Source organism: Lithobates pipiens, unplaced genomic scaffold, assembly GCF_037356315.1.
Source record: "Lithobates pipiens isolate NorthernLeopardFrog02 unplaced genomic scaffold, aLitPip1_a1.2 Scaffold_3, whole genome shotgun sequence".
Taxonomy (NCBI): domain Eukaryota; kingdom Metazoa; phylum Chordata; class Amphibia; order Anura; family Ranidae; genus Lithobates; species Lithobates pipiens.
Genome location: NW_027507790.1, coordinates 254,238,010 through 254,257,182, shown reverse-complemented (window position 1 = coordinate 254,257,182; position 19,173 = coordinate 254,238,010). Strand labels below are relative to the sequence as shown.

The following is a 19,173-nucleotide window of genomic DNA, read 5'->3' as shown; positions in this document are numbered from 1 at the left end:
TCCTATGTACTGCGTATGCGCAGTACACAGCGGACACTATCCGACAGGACACCGGCTTAAAGCGGTTCTGCACACATAATAATACATTTTCCCATTCTGTTGCCTCTAGACCGTACATTTGATAATGCCACATTTTTTTTTTTTTTTTTTATTAACCTACCTTTTGTAATTTGTAGTATTTGATTTTCTTCCCCTGCGGCGATGGGCGGTCTCTTGCGGGGATCAGCATCATTTCCTGCTGAACCCCGCACTGTCTCCTGGGATCTCGTCCAAGTAATCCCAGGAGACATTGCAGCTAATGCAGCCGAACTCTCGCGAGATTTCGGCTAATACAGCCGAAATCTCGCATGATTTTGGCTATTACAGCTGAAATCTCGCGAGATTTCGGCTGCATTAGCCGCAATGTCTCCTGGGATTACTTGGACAAGATCCCAGGAGACAGTGCGGGGTTCAGCAGGAAATGATGCTGATCCCCGCAAGAGACCGCTCATCGCTGCAGGGGAGGAAAATCAAATACTACAAATTACAAAAGGTAGATTAATAAAAAAAAAAAAAATGTGGCATTATCAAATGTACGGTCTAGAGGCAACAGAATGGGAAAATGTATTATTATGTGCGCAGAACCGCTTTAAGCCTTTAACTCCACCAGATCAGACCACTACAAGAATCAGAATGTTTTCTATAGTTGCTGCAATCACACTCAGCAGTTTTCCTGTGTTGGACTTTCAGATAATACAACAGAAAACCCTCAGCATTTCCCCACCCCCCACCATAAAATAACACAAAGAAATAGGATCCAAACATGACCCGAAGGCAGATTTTGTTTACAAGCCGTTATATTTTATTATTGATAAATCAGTCATATTTTGTCAATTTCTAAAACTCTGGAATGTAATATATACAATGATGTGTTACATTTACATGGTCAATAAATAGAAAGTCCTTATCATCTGGAAAGAGATGGAGATAGGTCATATTTTCAGCCTAGGAGATTTAGGTCTTCGATCGGGTCGTTTTCCATACTTCGGGGATTGTTCAGTCTGTCTTTTTATTGGACGATTCTTCATGTGCTTGACTGACACTTCCATTAACGGTTCCATTACTGGTGGGCTGCAACCAGAACAACCAGTATGAGTAAAAATGCTCCTAAAGTCTACATTTTTTTCAACCTTAATGCATTCTCTGCACTAACTGTCCTAGCCACCCACCTCCCTAAACACTTACCTGACCCCCTGTCTTCCCTCCAATGTTGTCCCAGCTCCAGCACCGCTCCTCTCACTTTAATGGGAGCAGTGAGAGTTATGAGCTCCTGCTGCTGTCAGTCAAACTCCTAGAAGATGGGAGTGGTGGGTGTGGCTTACCTGTGTTGTGCGTGTTTATGGACACACACAGCCTAGCGTGGGAGTGTGCTAAGGAAGCAGCCACAGGAGTGGACAGCGCCAGCAGGAAACTGCCAAAGAGGAGGTGAAGGACTGCTCTGTGCAATATAGGACATGGAGAAAGGGGAGACATGATTGAAATGTTGAAATACTTCAAGGGGTCGAATAAGGTAGCCAATAATGGCAGATTGCCTTCTGCACACAAGTGCGATAGCCTGGTACAGGTGTTAGACCCCTTTCACCCTGGGGCAGTTTTCAGGCACTTTAGCACTTGCAATAGCCTCTGCTAAGTGCCTGAAAACCTCTCATTCATTCAAGTGTGACTTTTTATACTCAGGTGGTGCGCTTGCGGGACATTACCGAAAAGTCCTGCAAGCAGCATTTTTGGGGCGGGTTGGGAATGCTGCATTTAGCGCTCCCGAACGCCCTGCCCATTGGAATGAACGGGCAGCGATTTTGAAGCGCTGCAACATGGGCGTTTTTAAACCCTCCTTTGGGGTTACAAGCTCCCTGCTAGCGACCAAAAAGCGCCACTTAAACAGCTGTAAAGCACCATTAAAACAAGCAGCGCTTTGTCACGAACTCAGCCCCAGTGTGAAAGGGATCTAAAAGATGACATCACGTTGCTGGGGAATGCTTTAAGCCTTGCTGCCCTATAGGACTAGCGATTTCCTGAAGCCAATACAAAAAACAAACAAAAGAGGGCGCACCAGCCCAATTCATTGCCCCACAGCATTTATATAGGATCAACAAGAATAATACAAACATCTGAATTCAAATTGCTCATCAAGTTCTTTATCTATAGCCCAGTAGTCCTAGACTTGGCACACTCCAGAGTGCAGGCAGATCTCACCAGGATCCTTTATGGCTAATATTTTTCGAAGATTACCCCTTCTTCATCAGAGCCAAACAAGAAGGGAAACATTAGCCGTAAAGGATCCAGGGGAGGGTCCCCTGCACTCTGGAGTGTGCCAAGTCTAGGACTACTGGGCTATTGATGAGTAGCTCAATGAGCGATTTTAATTCACATGTTTGGGAGTAAGAAAAAAAAAAAACCCACAAGCATATATACAAGTTAAAAAAAACTGGGGGGGGGGGGGGAATTTGATGGATCACTTAGTCTTGTCTCTGCCCCCACTCCATGTTTCTATGCAAGTATAACCTCTTTTGTAATTTGTATGACTATGCACAACAGGTTGTCTTTATGGAGAGATATGGGGTCTTTTAGACCCCAGATCTCTCGTCTGGCTTCAAACCATCAGATCAAACCGAGATTGGTTTGATCTGATGCTTTCACAAGCCACTAATGGCTTGTTTACATGAGACTGAATTCCGTGTCACTTCCGGTTTCTGATGTCACAGAGTGGCAGGATCATCAGTTCCTCTCACTGTGAGCCAGAAACCAAATGCTGTAGGTCACATCCTTATTGGGCTGCCTTTCCGGACTGAAGAGCACGCTAAAGGCAGCGGCGGAGGAAGGGGGGAGGGAAACCTCTCCTCTGCACCTGTGGAAGTAATCCAGCGGCTGTATGGTGGCTCCGATTACTTTTACTAATAAAGGGATACATCGGATCTAAAAAAAAAAAAAAAAAAAAGACTGTAGCTGCAGTCATGATCCCGGTATAACCACTTTAACCTGCCACTGTTTATAAACGGGAAAGAGATGGGAAGTAATGCATACAGTGGAACACTTGAAGCAAATTCACCTGAAAAGTTGAAGTCCCCCTCAGTCTTCCTCCCCCAGCCTATAAAAAGATAATTTTTTTGGTGGGGGGGATTTGAAGAAAGTACTTCCTTAGGCTCGACTAAGCAAGATGATGTTGCCATAGGCCAGTGATGGCGAACCTTGGCACCCCAGATGTTTTGGAACTACATTTCCCATGATGCTCATGCACTCTGCAGTGTAGTCGAGCATCATGGGAAATGTAGTTCCAAAACATCTGGGGTGCCAAGGTTCACCATCACTGCCCTAGGCCGCCCCACCCTTAGCTTTCTGGGATAGACAACACATATCTCAGGATCACAGGGAGGCTCCAGGACCATCTCATTGCATGCCTTTAACTTGCACAAGGCTCAGTGGGGGGGCCATGTGCGAGTCATCAAGAAATCACAGCCAGCTCTGTAATGGCAGCACGTTGATCTGAAACCTTGAGAAGCATCGGCTGCAGAGAATACAGCACTTGAATTCTTAGGCTTGAAAGTTAGAGGCTTGTAAAACGTTAGAAGCTACAGTAGGGCAGCACAGTGGTGTAGTGGTTAGCACTCTCACCTAGCAGTAAGAAGGGTCGCTGGTTTGAATCCCAACCACGACACTACCTGCCTGGAGTTTGCATGTTCTCCCTGTGCCTGCGTGGGTTTCCTCCGGGTACTCCGGTTTCCTCCCACAATCCAAAGACATGCAGGTAGGTTAAATGGCTTCGGTCAAAAAAAATTGTCCATAGCATATGAATGGGGACCTTGGATTATGGGCTCCTTAAGGTTAGGGACCGATGTGAGTGTGCAATGTACAGGGATAGTGACAATTGTAGACACTCAGGTTGAACTTGATGGACTGGTGTCTTTATTCAACCTAACAAACTATGAAACTATGAAACTACAGTATTTGGATTTTATATTACTTATACTACTTTTATTCAGACACCTGGATGAAGTACCTTTATAAATACAAATGTGCCCTAAAAGCCCTATGCTTAAAAAAAAAACGAAATCTGCTGTTAATAAAGTCCCAATATTGACAGCAATGGGATCTAACCTTTGGGGACTACTCTGACTGGTTTCCCAATAAGGTGGTCAATATGACAGCCAATCACAAGAATCACATGGATTTGGTTACAAAACAAAACTCAAGATACACTATCAATGACCTCCCGATTAGTATATCATCACAGCGCTCAAACACCCCCTCCCCCCAGCTGCCACTTAAAAAGTTAAATATATCACTCAGAAGGTGAAAAAAGCAAACCTCCCACTTACAATGCAAAAAACACCTTGTGGCGCTATAGAAAACTACACACTGTTAGATAGCAGTGTGCTATGATAACCAAAACTACACAACGTGAAAATTATAAACACATGTGCATAAATATAATCAACAATAAAATAAATCGTGATTAAGTAACAAAAAAATGCAATCAAAAAAATATAATCGCACAAAAAGTGATGCAGTGAATATGTGACAAAAGGTAAATATAAGAAATGAACACAATAACAAATAGTGCTCTAATGAAAATGTGCAGTTCCAAAGTAAATAAGATTGATCTTCAATCTGAGGGACTGGTCGCCTGAGATTGCAAATAAAAGGGGGGTTGTTACAGCTGGATAGCCAAACCCATGAGGAAGTCCATTGGACGAAACATGTCGGGGGCGTGGCTATATGGCAACCAGCACACACAGTAAATGACTAGAAAGAAGGCGGAGGAAGGAGAACACACAGGTTGAAGGACTGGATATCACTATCTGGCGCTGTTTCCAAATTGAGTTGTCTGCTGTCAGGTACCACACAGATACCTTGTGTAGAGACGGTGCTATGTGATATGAACTTCGCTTGCTTCCAGTGTACTCACCAATGCCTATGAGTGAAGAATCTTTGAATTGACCAGTGGATTGTCTATTTGAAGTGCTTGTTTTTAATTGGATCCATGTGAGTGTGATTTTAATTGAACGTTTTATTGAGATTAAAATAGTTTTGCAATGTTGCACTATGGGAAGTTTCTTTTGTCTCCCTGAGGTAACTCTGAGATATTAAGTGATTATCCTCTGCCTGCGAAGTTTTCATAAGAAGTGGCTTGGAGAAATAGTCATCATCTGTATACACTATAAGCGTTTTTTGCCCGACACGAGAGTGCTGGGCAATACTGCTGGTGAGTGTTCTGAACAAGGGGGGCACTAACACCAAGGGTGCGGTGGAGGTTCTGCATTTGATGGACACTTGGTTACAGAATGTTCACTTGAATTAATTTTTTTGAACTATTGCCATCATCACGGTTATTGCTCCTCAATAATTGTATTTGATTGAAGATCAATCTTATTTACTTTGGAACTGCACATTTTCATTAGAGCACTATTTGTTATTGTGTTCATTTCTTATATTTACCTTTTGTCACATATTCACTGCATCACTTTTTGTGCGATTATTTTTTTGATTGCATTTTTTTGTTACTTAATCACGATTTATTTTATTGTTGATTATATTTATGCACATGTGTTTATAATTTTCACGTTGTGTAGTTTTGGTTATCATAGCACACTGCTATCTAACAGTGTGTAGTTTTCTATAGTGCCACAAGGTGTTTTTTGCATTGTAAGTGGGAGGTTTGCTTTTTTCACCTTCTGAGTGATACAAAACAAAACTGCCTACTGGCCATCATTGTGCCTCACATAACCGAACCAAAGGTTCTAATGGCACATTACAACAGGGGAGGCGATATTTAGCTGCACCAATCAGCAATAAGCAGCAACCACATAAATTGCAGGACACCAGAACACTGTGGCAGACTATGTACATTATTGTATATAGCCCCACCTACCTACTCCACATTCCGGTGGTTCCCGGGCTTACTTGGCTCATTGGGAATCGATCCAACAGTTGCGGGAGCTGGCCATAGAAATTAGAAGAGGAAAGATGGCCTTCACTCATCTCTGTGGCCTAGGAGGCTGGGAGGGACATCATGACGTCACTTCCGATTCATGGCCTATGTAAATAAGCCATGTCTTGGAAAGCATCAAATCAACGTTTTCTTTTTTGATCTGATGCTTTCCATCGTAGAGGAGCGATGGGGGGTCTTATTGACCTCAGATCTCTCCATAAAGAGGACCGCTCATGCTTTATATGTTTACCGGTGCCACATTTGACACCTTTCGAGGGGGGAGGAAGGAGCGGGTACTTGTTTTTGACAGGTACCTGTCCCCACTTCCAGGAAACCTCGCTGTGGCGAGATTCCTCCAAAGGCCACATGCGCACAAATGAACTGGCTGTGAACCCGGAATGGCAGCCTCAGCACCCGAGAGCCAATCGAGAAATCAGCTGGGGTGCCGACAATGCGGAAACCCTGGACAGGTAAGTGTCCTAATATTAACAGTCAGCACCTACAGTGTTTGCAGCTGCTGACTTTTAATTTTTGGGTGGGCGAGACTCCTCTATAAGTGGATTTACTTCAACATACCTTACTGCTGCCATTGCATTCTACTTTGCCTGTGTTCTCCGAGGACGGGGTGCTTTGAACAGCTTTCTTTGGCCAAATCCGGTTGATGAAGGGAGATATGAAGGGGTAGATGATGGGTTCCAAGAACTTCTTGTAGACCCACAAGAGAACTGGAATGACGATGCAGGGGATGCACACCATGGCTGATGATCTATAAAGGAAAACATACCATTGTGTCAACAGTCATCTTCACAGACAGCTATATAAAGTACATGGGGAATAACTTCAAACAGCAGGATACAGAGATGTGAAAGAGCTACAGGGTGGCTGTTTTACCTTCCAAAGAGTTTCTATTCCTGTTCATCCAGTTCTGAGATTTACACAGCTCTGTCACACAGAATTGTCCTCTCTGGCAGAGCAGGTGACCTGATTTTTCTCTGCTGTGGTTAAGTAAAACTTGCAGGTCTTATTTTAGCTCTGCTCCAAACATCTTGGAGAACTAACCACATATCTTCTGTGGATGTCAGCTGCCTCAAATCCTTCTGTCACTTCATGTAATGCCAGACAGACTCCATGATGTTGATATCAGGGCTCTGTGGGGGCCAAACCAAACACGTCCAGGACTCCTTGTTCTTATTTACCTTGAGGATAGTTCTTAATGACAATGGCTGCATGTTTGGGGTCATTGTCCCGCTGCAGAATAAAATTAGGGCCATTCATACCCCAATGATATGTCATGATGGATAAGTAATTCATTATGCACACAACAAAAAAAAAAAATAGCCCATGGGACTTTTGCAGAGTCACAACTCAGATAGATATAGGTATAAAAATTTAACAATATAAACTTATATGGTACAATGCCACCGGTTTCACAGTCTTCCCACAGGAGCTGTGACGGGGCAAGGAGATGTATAACAGTGAAGGGATCAGAGACCGCAATCCGGGTATCAAACCAAAAAGGGGGTTAAACCCCGCACCTAGACTGGTGAAACCGGTGGCATTGCATCATATATTTTTATATTGATACATTTTTATACTTTGATACCCATTTTGGTGATTATTTGTATTGAAATACATCAATCCCTCGCTTACTTCACAGTCTACCACCTATCCAGTATTAATAGACTGAGGTTTTTTCCATTAACTATACTAGCCTGTGCCTCTCCTGAAGAAGCGAGGGCTCTCTTACGAAATGCGTCGAGACCTACAGCACAGTTGTTCCAGCCTGTTGGCAGATATCCTCATGGTATATCTAGGTTCCATGGAAAGGTTTTCTCTCACTCGCTCTCAGACATGCAGGAAAACATAGGAACTGGGGTGCAGAAAAATGGCAGCAGGTGCTCTGGACTGATGAGTCAAAATGTAAAATATTTGGCTGTAGCAGGAGGCAGTTTGTTGGGGGAAGGGCTGGAGAGCGATAAAATAGTAAGTGTCCGCAGGGAACAGTGAAGCATGATGGAGGGTCCTTGGAAGTCTGGGGCTGCATTTCTGCAAATAGGAGTTGGAGATTTGGTCAGCATCAATGGTGTCCTCAGTGCTGAGAAATACAGGCAGATACTTACCCATCATGCCATGCCATCAGAGTGGCGTGTGATTGGCCCCAAATTTATCCTGCATCAGGACAAGGACCCCAAACATACAGGCAATATCATTAAGAACTATCATCCATGTACAGAAATGTGGAAACCTGGAAGTGTTGGTTTGGCCCCCACAGAGCCCTGATCTCAACATCATGGAGTCTGCCCTGGATTACATGAAGAGACAGGATTTGAGGCAGCCGACATCCACAGAAGATCTGTGCTTAGTTCTCCAAGTTGTTTGGAACAGCCAAATTCCTTAAAAAATTGTGTGCAAAAGGTGGTCACACCAAATACTGATTTGATTTGGATTTCTCTTCTGTTAATTTACTTTCTATTTTGCTAATAATAAACAAATACCCCTTCTATTTCTGAAAGCATTCTAATTAGAAGCTGGATTAGCCCCCCCCCCCCCCCCACGCAGCTCTCTTGGGCTTTCCCGTCCCACTGGGGAACCTGAGAGCGGAAAGGCTCTGATTATCTCTATGGTCTAAGCCAGGGGTCTCAAACTGGTGGCCCTCCAGCTGTTTCGAAACTACAAGTTCCATGAGGCATTGCAAGGCTGAATGTTACAAGCATGACTCCCAGAGGCAGAGGCATGATGGGACTTGTAGTTTTGCAACAGCTGGAGGGCCACCAGTTTGAGACCCCTGGTCTAAGCCCTTGTACACACGGTCGGACATTCTGACGGAAAATGTCCCATCGGACTGTGTTGGTGGATAATCCGACCGTGTGTGGGCTCCATCGGACTTTTTCCGCCGGAATGTCCGACCAACAAATTTTGAGAGCTGGATATAAAATTTTCCGACAACATGATCCGATCGTTTGTAGAGAATTCCAATCGGACAAAGTACCCCGCATACTCACATCAAATTACGAGACCAAAGCTATTGGCTACTAGCCTGAACGAACGTCATCACGTTCCGAACGATCGGATTTTCCGACAACTTTGTCCGACCGCGTGTATGCAACACCAGTTTCTGGCAAAATCCAACGGATTTTGTGGTTGGAATGTCTGACCGTGTGTACAAGGGCTAAGAAACGTCATCCCTTCTGGTTTTGCCGGGATGTAAACAAACCCTTAGCGGTACGCTCATTCATGCGCTCACTCTGATTGGCTTCTGCATTCATCTACGGATAGACGCAGCCACACTCTGTACTATGGGCGCACACAAACTGGCTTAGTTGTCTCCTGAAACATTGTCCCTGGATGCAAAATATGTGCATCCAGGGCTGGTCAAAGTCCTTTGTGGCATGTTGTCACAGCTCACGGTTACATGGGAAGGGTGGCAGGGTCTGCCATTGATTAGTACAGGCTGCTGGCCACACCTGTTTGCGCACACTGCACACTCACCAGGTGGTGGCGGGATTCTCCAATATTCCCCGGCAGCCGTGGGGGAAAGTGACAGCCAGGCCTGGTGGTGACATAATACACATCACGTCTGTGTTCATTCACTGACGGAGAGATCAGCGGGCAAACATTCCACCTTCCATGCCATACCAGGCCGGGGCAGTCAGGCGGGGAGAGCGCAACCTTCAGCAGGCTGTAAGAGTGATTGGGTGGCTTTGCAGCTGCTCAAAGCTTTTCCACATGATAGACTGAGATTGCTCTATCAGCCACCATTTACAAACAGTGCTGGGACACAAGTGGTTAATCAGAGTGATTTATTAAGAAAAAAAAAAGGGGGGGGGGGGTCTGCTGTAAAACGCACATTATGGCGCACATTGATGTATCACGGCACACAAACAAAATGATGATGCCTTTTGATGTGCGTTATAATGCATGCATCATTAACACGTGCATTGTGATGTTCGTTTTGATGCGTTTCCATTGGAAATCACAAGGAAAAAATGCAAAAAGGAGTGAAACCGGCCTTGAGCTGTAATATGACATCATATGGTGCCCTCTGATCTATAATGACAACATATGTCCTCGGACCTGTAATATCACATCATACACTGCCCTCTGATCTGTAATGACATTATATGGCGCCCTCTGATCTGAAATATGACATCATACACTCCCTCTGACAGCACTATTCATGCGCTCTGATTGTAATAAGACATCATACGCTCCCCCCGATCTGTATTATGACATCATACACTCCCCCCGATCTGTATTATGACATCATACACTCACCCGATCTGTATTATGACATCATACACTCCCTCTGATCTGTATTATGACATCATACACTCCCTCTGATCTGTATTATGACATCATACACTCCCCCTGATCTGTATTATGACATCATACACTCCCCTCGATCTGTATTATGACGCCATACGCTCCCCGATCTGTATTATGACGCCATACGCTCCCCCGATCAGTAATATGACGCCATACGCTCCCCCGATCAGTAATATGACGCCATACGCTCCCCCGATCTGTAATATGACGTCATACGCTCCCCCTGATCTGTAATATGACGTCATACGCTCCCCCCCCCCCCATCTGTGACAGCACCATTCACACTCTCTGATTGTAATAAGACAACATATGGTGCCCTCTGATCTGTAGTACATCATACACCGTCCTCTGACCTGCAATATGACGTCACATGTACCCTCTGCTCTCTCTCTGATGACATCATACACACTATATACAAAGTATCTCATACAAAACACTTCCTATGACCTCCGCCATGACTACACTGATCATGTCCAGCTTTTCTCCCCCTCCTGATGACCAGAACACACGAATGACACCGTCCAGCGCGACCCCACACAAACCTTCCGCCTCTATGTTCCTTCTAATCACCGGATCGGGATCACCGCTTCCGCTTCCGCTACAGGAGAACGTTCTGTCAAAAGGGCTCGGGGTGTACCAGCGCCTCTAGCGGTAATCTTACATAATGCAGGGCGCTGCTATGTAAAATTCACCCTGCATGGCCTATTGCCAGGCTAGAGATGTACTAGCGCCCCCAGTGGTGATATTAAAAACAGCAGAACGCTGTTTTATAGCAACACGCACCTGCATGTCTTTTGCCAGTCCAGGGGCGCACCAGCGCACCTAGCGGCAATCTTACATACTGCAGGACGCTGTCAGGACTATTGTCAGGGGTGGTAAAACCAGGGGCCATCTCATATATACTACATGTCAATTGCCAGGTTCGGGATACACCATCGCCACCTAGCGGACGCCTCGCATACTGCACGGCGCAGTTGTGTAAATGGGAACTATGCATGTCCAGTGCTAGTCCGTTCGGGCTGTACTAGCGCCCCTAGCGCCCATCTTAAATATTCCAAGACGCTGTTATGTAAAAGGCACTGTACGTGTCCAGGGCCAAGTTTGGGGTGTAACAGCACCCCTAGTGGTCATCTCGCATACTACAAGGCGCTGTTATGCTTGGCTCGAGGTGCACCAGCGCCCCTAGCGGCCATCTCACATACTGCATGGCACTGTTATGTATATGGCAATATGTATGTGCTAGGCTGAGGCTGTACCAGCACCCCTAGCGGCCATCTCACATACTGCAGGGCGCTAAGAGTATTTTTCTCTAGTCGTCTGTCCAGGACAGCACTAGAGAGATAGGCTCCACCTCCAGAGGCAGGAAACACAAACCAGATCTTTAACCACTTGAGATCCGCGCTATAGTCAATTGACGGCTACAGCGCGGATCTCCTTTTCAGGGACTACGTCTATTGACGTCGTCCCGTGTACGAGTGGCCTGCGCGCGCCCTGAGGGGCGCGCGCGGCGCGCTCTCTGATCGGCGAGTCCATGAGACTCGCCTGATCACCGATCCGTGCAAGGGGTCGATCCCGACCCCTTATCACGTGATCAGCTGTCAGCCAATGACAGCTGATCAGGTGACATAACGGAGCCGGTAATCGGCTAGTATTCCTCCTCGCGCTGACAGCGCGAGGAGAAAAAAAAAAGCCAATCACGGCCAGCAATGCAAGCGCCCACCTGCCCCCTGCAGTGCCACCCTAATAAAAAGTAAGTGCCCCCGTCAGTGCCATTCAGCAGTGCCCATAGTGCCACCCAGCAGTGCCCACAGTGCCACCCACAGTGCCCACAATCTGCCTCAAAGGTGCTGCACCCCAGTGCCGCCCATCAGTGCCCAGCAGTGCCACCTATCAGAGCCACCTATCAGTGCCCATCAGTCCCATCTATCAGTGGTACCTATCAGTGCCCATCCGTGCCACCCATCCGTGCCATCTTATCTGTGCCCATCTTTGCCCATCAGTGCCGCCTTATCTGTGCCCATCGGTGCTGCCTTATCTGTGCCTATTAGTGCCGCCTTAACTATGCCTATCAGTGCCCACCAATGCAGCCTATCAGTGCCCACCAATGCAGCCCATCAGTGCCCACCAATGCAGCCCATCAGTGCCCACCAATGCAGCCCATCAGTGCCCACCAATGCAGCCCATCAGTGCCCACCAATGCAGCCCATCAGTGCCCACCAATGCAGCCCATCAGTGCCGCCTAATCAGCACACTTCAATGAAGGAGAAAAATTACCCATTTGTAAAATTTTATAACAAACTATTAAAACATGATTTTTTTTTTTTTTTTGCATCTTTTTTTGTTTGTTTAGCAAAAAATAAAACTCCGAGCTGTAACTAAATACCACCAAAAGAAAGCTCTATTTGTGGGAAAAAAATGATAAAAATGTCATTTGAGTACAGTGTTGTATGCCCGCGCAATTGTCATTCAAAGTGCATCAGCGCTGAAAGCTGAAAATTGGTCTGGGACTGAGGGGGGTTTAAGTGCCCAGTAAGCAAGTGGTTAAAGGGCGGTCTCCGTCCCTTCCCCTTCAGTCTTTGTGTTTCCTCCACCGGACGAGGAGGCTGGATCAGGAGCTCTCCTTCCCCTGACGGTGGCGTTGCCCATAAGAGACGGGGAAGGAGTTCTGGGTACCTGTTGTTGGTAACAGACATCTGAGGTCCTTCAGTCGGGTTGACAGCAGCTACGAACCGGCGTTCTCCTTCTGAAGCCCGGGGAGGGCTGTCGTTTCCCTGCCTGACGATAGGTTCAGAATTGGGCGCGAAGTCAGGCGGGGGGCGGGCACAGGCACCGAGTTCCGGCCTGTGGAACGCAGGAGGAGGATAGAGGACTTCCGGCAATCCACTTCCGGGTCGCCTGGCGAGCGTGGACGTTCGGGACCTTGGCGGCTATATTAAAAAAAGCCCCGGCCACATAACGTTCGTGCTGCATCTCTAACGAGGGGAAAAGCCTCCAGGCGGTTAGGCAAGATTCCGATCGAATATGGATGCAGTGGAGAGTGGCAGTGGAGCCGAACCAGCTCAGGTAGGCAAACACAGAGGTGTCTTGTACCTACAGGGCTGGAAGGGGCGGGGGGGGGGGGGGGAGTGATGGACTAATCAATGCAAAGGCATTCTGAAATGGTCCAGGTGTGTTTTTCCTCCCTCAGTCTTGCGAATCCTGTTAGCGGTTGGTGGGGTGCACATAGGTGTTTGGTGAAGGCCTATTTTTGCTAAGGTTTCGCTGACGTTAGCTTGTCTGTTTTTCCCTTCCTTCTTCTCTCCCTCTCTTGCCTTAGGCTCTGCCCAAAGAACCAGAGAGGTCAGGGGGGAAGAAGAGATGTCCTCAGCGGCGGATCCAGGGGGGGGGGGGGGGCAACGGGGCAATTGCCCCCTCCGAGAATATGCCCAGTGGGTGCCAGCGTGGCCGGTTTCGCGGGTACAATCACAGCCGGTTCCGCAGGTACAATCACAGCCGGTTCCGCGGGTGACTGTGCAGAGTGGACGGGTGAGGGGGGGGGGGCAGCTGGGCGGCTTAGGAGGGCTGCTGGCCAATCAGGAAGCCAGCGGGAAGGGGAGCAGAGAGATGACATCATCTCTCACTGCCCTGCATCCCTCCAGTTCCTCCCTCACTGTGCAGGAAGCTGTGTGCAGCAGAGAGATTACATCATCTCTCTGCTGCCTATCTTCACTCTAAACTCAACAAAAGAACACCTTAGCAGAAAAGTGACACAGTAGGTGACAATCCGCAATGTGTGGCAGGCTACGTGGCAAGTGGCAATCCGCAATGTGTGGCAGGCTACGTGGCAATCTGCAATGTGTGGCAGGTGATGTGGCAAGTGGCAATCCACAATGTGTGGCAGGCGACGTGGCAAGTGACAATCAGCAATGTGTGGCAGGTGACGTGGCAAGTGACAATCCGCAATGTGTGGCAGACTACGTGGCAAGTGGCAATTGGCAATGTGTGGCAGGCGATGTGACAAGTGACAATCCGCAATGTGTGGCAGGCTATGTGGCAAGTGACAATCCGCAATGTGTGGCAGATGACGTGGCAAGTGACAATCCGCAATGTGTGGCAGGCTATGTGGCAATCCGCAATGTGTGGCAGGTGACGTGGCAAGTGACAATCCGCAATGTGTGGTAGGTGATGTGGCAATCCGCAATGTGTGGCAGGCGACGTGGCAAGTGACAATCCGCAATGTGTGGTAAGTGATGTGGCAATCCGCAATGTGTGGCAGGCGACGTGGCAAGTGACAATCCGCAATGTGTGGCATGCTACGTGGCAAGTGACAATCAGCAATGTGTGGCAGGTGACGTGGCAAGTGACAATCCGCAATGTGTGGCAGGCTACGTGTCAATCCGCAATGTGTGGCAGGTGACATGGCAAGTGACAATCCGCAATGTGTGGTAGGTGACGTGGCAAGTGGCAATCCGCAATGTGTGGCAGGCGACGTGGCAAGTGACAATCCGCAATGTGTGGCAGGCGACGTGGCAAGTGACAATCCGCAATGTGTGGCAGGCGACGTGGCAAGTGACAATCCGCAATGTGTGGCAGGCTATGTGGCAAGTGACAATCCGCAATGTGTGGCAGGTGACGTGGAAAGTGACAATCCGCAATGCGTGGCAGGCTACGTGGCAAGTAGCAATCCGTATTTGGTGACAAGTGACGTGGCAAGTGACAATCCGCATTTGGTGGCAGGCGACATGGCGAAAGACACCCTCAGGGCTCCCATTGATTCTGCATTATGGTGAGTTTAACCATTTAATTTTATATTACAATGTATTAATAGAAATAATGTGCTTCAATCATCCTGATACCATAACAACCATAGTGCTGTAATGATTGAAGTGCCAATACCAGCCATTTCCCATATAAATTGCCCCCAAAAAAACATTTTATAGAAGTGCCCCTCCCGAGACTAGACTCTGGATCCGCCCCTGGATGTCCTTCATGTATGAGTAAATTAAAAGGATGGTCTAAGCCCCTTTGCAAACCATGGATAGACAAATTGGTCTATAAGGAAGCTACGGGAGCTTGTAAGGATTTGATTTCTGGAGTACAGAAAGAAATGGAGTCCATTAAAGCGATGTTAGCGAACCTTGAAACCCCAAAACCAGCCGCAGTTTCCCCCTGCTTCCACCCCAGTGGAAGGTGACGAATCAGGGGAAGAGGAATTTGATTCTCTGGATGGCCTAAGTGAGGCGGCATTATCCAGAGATGTTCCTGTTCAAGGGTCAAGCTCTCCCAGATACAGGCTCTCACTCGAGGAGGTTGATGCCTTACTGGGGATGATCTATGAGACGCTCGAAATTAGAGAGGAGCCAGTCTCCCTGTCCTTGCATGACCGGATGTATCAGACCCTAAAGACAGATTCAGTTAGGGTCTTTCCGGTTCATAGCACACTGATAGATTCGATCAAGAAAGAGTGGGAGGAGCCAGAGAAAAAGCTATTTTTTCCTAAAAGTATGAAGCGGAGAGTCCCCTTCAGCGAGGACCCCTCTTGTGTTTGGAACAAAGTGCCCAAGGTAGACGCAGCTTTTTCCCAGTGTGCAAAATCAACAGACCTCGCCTTTGAGGACATGGGTGTTCTTAAGGAACCCATGGATAAAAGGATGGAGGTACTGCTGAAGAGGTCATGGGAAGTAACCATGATTAATTTAAAACCTGCAATGGCCACAATAGTGGCTCGCAACTTGGAGGTCTGGCTGGAACAATTGCAAGGCCATTTGGAAGGGGGGACCTCCAGAAAGGAAATTCTGGATTCCCTTCCTATGCTACATAAAGCAGCAGGTTATATAGCAGATGCCTCTGCGGAGTCTGTTAAATTGTCAGCCAGGACCGCTGCCCTCGTAAATTCATCTCGCAGGGCACTTTGGTTGAAGTCTTGGTCAGGAGACTCGGCCTCAAAAGTGAGGTTATGTGGCATCCCCTTTGAGGGAGACCTCTTGTTCGGACGGGATCATGAGAAAGTCCTGGACCATACTGCAGACAAGAAGAAGGCCTTTCCTGTCAAACCCAAAAAGACTACAGGTAAACGCTTTTTTCGTCCCCAAAGGCAGGGACAGTCACAAGGACAGACCTCTAAGGAGTCAACCCCTAAGAAACAGTGGGTGGGAGGAAAACAGAAAGGCAATCTCTTTTCCTCTTCTAAAAAAAAAACACTAAATCGCAGTGACTTGGTTCCTGTGGGGGGAAGACTGGGGCAGTTCCTCCCACGGTGGGAAAAGACTACCCCAAATACTTTTATTCTGAGGATCATCAGGGAGGGTTACAAAATACAGTTCAAGCACATCCCACCTGCAAGGATGTGTCTGACCAAGCCTCCCAAGGATCCCCAGAAAGCGACAGCTTTGCTGTCGCAAATTGGCGATTTAATAGACCAGAGGGTTCTAGTGCCAGTCCCATCACAAGAAATAAGCCACGGTTTCTATACGCACGTGTTTGTAGTGAAGAAACCGTCAGGCAAATTCCGGTTGATTTTGAATCTGAAGTTACTGAACAAGTGGGTAACTTACACGAAATTCCGGATGGAAACAATTTTTACAGTGAGATCAGTACTCCCTCCAAATTGTTTCATGGCCTCTCTCGATCTAAGGGACGCGTATCTACACATCCCGATTCGAGAAGACTCTCAAAAGTATTTGAGGATAGCGATTCTTTGGGGAAGTCAGATTCGATACCTCCAATTCAGGGCTCTGCCATTCGGTCTGTCTTCTTCCCCCAGGATATTTACCAAGGTCCTGGCAGAAGCGTTGGCTCCCCTAAGGCTGAAAGGGATCGCTGTCATACCATACTTAGACGGCCTTTTGTTCTTTGCCTCCCTCAAAGCTCCAACTGCAGGGAGATCTGAGGGTAGCCATCTCTTGCCTAAAAAGGCTGGGGTGGTTGGTAAACGAAGAAAAGTCGCACTTGATACCAACACAGGCCATACAGTATCTAGGTTTTCTGGTGGATTCAGTGTCACAGAAAGTCTTCCTCACAAGGGAAAAAGTAGAAAAGGTGAAAGAGATGGTAACCTTTTTGCAGTCCAATCGGACAATTTCCATCCGATCAGCTATGGCAGGGTTGGGCCTATTAGTGGCAACAATTCCTGCAGTTCCCTGGGCAAGAGCTAATTTCAGGTGCCTTCAGGCCAATATTCTGAGCAGCTGGGACGGGACACAAGAATCCCTGGACGGGACTATCCATCTATCCTCAAAGACCAGAAGGTCTCTTTGGTGGTGGAAGAGGGAGGAGAACCTAGTACGGGGTCTATGGTGGTCTCCTCCAGTGTCTGTTCGCATCACCACGGATGCCAGTGCTTGGGGCTGGGGGGCCCACTTGGGGTCGAAAGTAGCCCAAGGATGCTGGGGGAAGACACAGTCCCAGAGGTCGGCCAATTGGAGGGAGTTGCAGGCAATCTGGGAAGCCTTAAGGGCGTTTGCCAGGGATCTGAAGGACCACCATGTACAGGTCCTCTCGGACAGTATAGTGGCGGTTTCCTACCTAAACAAGCAGGGAGGAACAAGATGCCCATCCTCGATCAAGCTAACAAGTACGATCATACATTAGGCAGAAGAAAACCTAAAATCGGTTTCAGCGGTCCATCTAAAGGGGGTGGACAACCACCTGGCAGACTTTCTGAGTCGACACCGGGTGTACAAATCAGAATGGTCACTGAACAGGGAGAGTTTCCAGGTGATAGTGCGCAAATGGGGTCTTCCGGAGGTGGACTTGTTCGCCAGGAAAGCGAACACCCAGGTCCCAGTATACTTCTCCCTAGAGAGGGAGGCAGGGGCAAAAGGGATAGACGCTTTGGCACAAAACTGGGCGTTTCGCACTTGCTACGCCTTCCCCCCATTCAAGCTAATTCCTCTAGTCCTGAGGAAATTTTTGCAGGAGCGGACCACATTGATACTGGCCGAAGAGACCATGGTTCTCAATGCTGCTGGGCCTGACAGACGAGCCTCCCCTCATACTGCCCGAGAGAGAGGATCTGCTGTCCCAGGGTCCAGTTCTGTTGCCAGAAATACAGACCCTAAAGTTATCGGCCTGGCGTCTGAAGAGTCTCTTGAAGTCTAAGGGGCTCTCGGATAGGGTAATTAAAACACTCCTTTCTAGTAGAAAGAAGGTAACCCAAGCAATTTATGTTAAGTATTGGAAGGTTTTTTGTTCATGGTTGGACACTAAAAAGGTGTCTATAAGTATCCAGACAGTCTTGGCCCACGTAGACACGGTCGGAGATTTTGCCAACCAAATCCGTCGGATTTTGCCCGTCGGATTTAGTCCGAAACTGTTGCATACACACGGTCGGGCCAAGTTGGCGAAAAATCCGATCTTTCAGAACGTGATGACGTAATTTCGTTACGATGGGACTACATTCAGGCTAGTAGCCAATAGCCTTCATGTAGGAATTTGATCTGAGCATGCGTGGCACTTGGTCTGATGAAAATGCTCTACACATGATCGGATTAGGTCCGTCCGGCCCAGTTGGTCGGGAAATATTTCCAACATGTTGGAAAATTGGGTCGGACGGAGATTCAGACGGAATCAGTCCGATGCATACCACACACAGTCGGATTATCTGACGAAACGGTCCGATAAGACTCATTCCGACAGATTCTCCGACCGTGTGTACAAGGGCTCAGAGTTTTTACAAGACGGTGTGGATAAGGGACTGGCCATTAGTACCTTTAAAAAGGTACAAATTGCGTCCGTCTGTTTTTTTGGATCAACCTCTGGCGGTAGACCCGCTAGTCAGCAGGTTCTTAGGCTGGTGTTGCGCACGGACCCTGGGTTTTTACCCAAAGTAGTGACAAAGTTCCATAGAACACAGGAAATTGTTTTACCTTCGTTCTGTGGGTCTCCCACTAATCCTAAGGAGG

General features: G+C 47.5%; 1 protein-coding gene across 1 annotated transcript; it reads right to left on the bottom strand.

Annotated features, from left to right (window-relative positions):
• Positions 1-818: 818 nt before the first annotated feature.
• On the bottom strand, positions 819-10,973 carry CUNH18orf32 (chromosome unknown C18orf32 homolog). Its single transcript, XM_077463056.1, has 3 exons — positions 10,834-10,973; positions 6,542-6,731; positions 819-1,110 (listed from the first exon to the last, which is right to left on the bottom strand). Exons 2-3 carry the CDS (start codon positions 6,719-6,721, stop codon positions 1,036-1,038), a joined length of 255 nt encoding a protein of 84 aa, XP_077319182.1. The 5' UTR covers positions 6,722-6,731; positions 10,834-10,973; the 3' UTR covers positions 819-1,035.
• Between the last annotated feature and the right edge of the window lie 8,200 nt (positions 10,974-19,173).

Coding starts and splice junctions, on each gene's coding strand:
- CUNH18orf32 (XM_077463056.1), bottom strand. CDS start 6,721: ATGGTGTGCATCCCCTGCATCGTCATTCCAGTTCTCTTGTGGGTCTAC. Junction 1,111..6,541: donor AATGCAATGGCAGCAGTAAG/GTATGTTGAAGT, acceptor TTCTGGTTGCAG/CCCACCAGTAATGGAACCGT.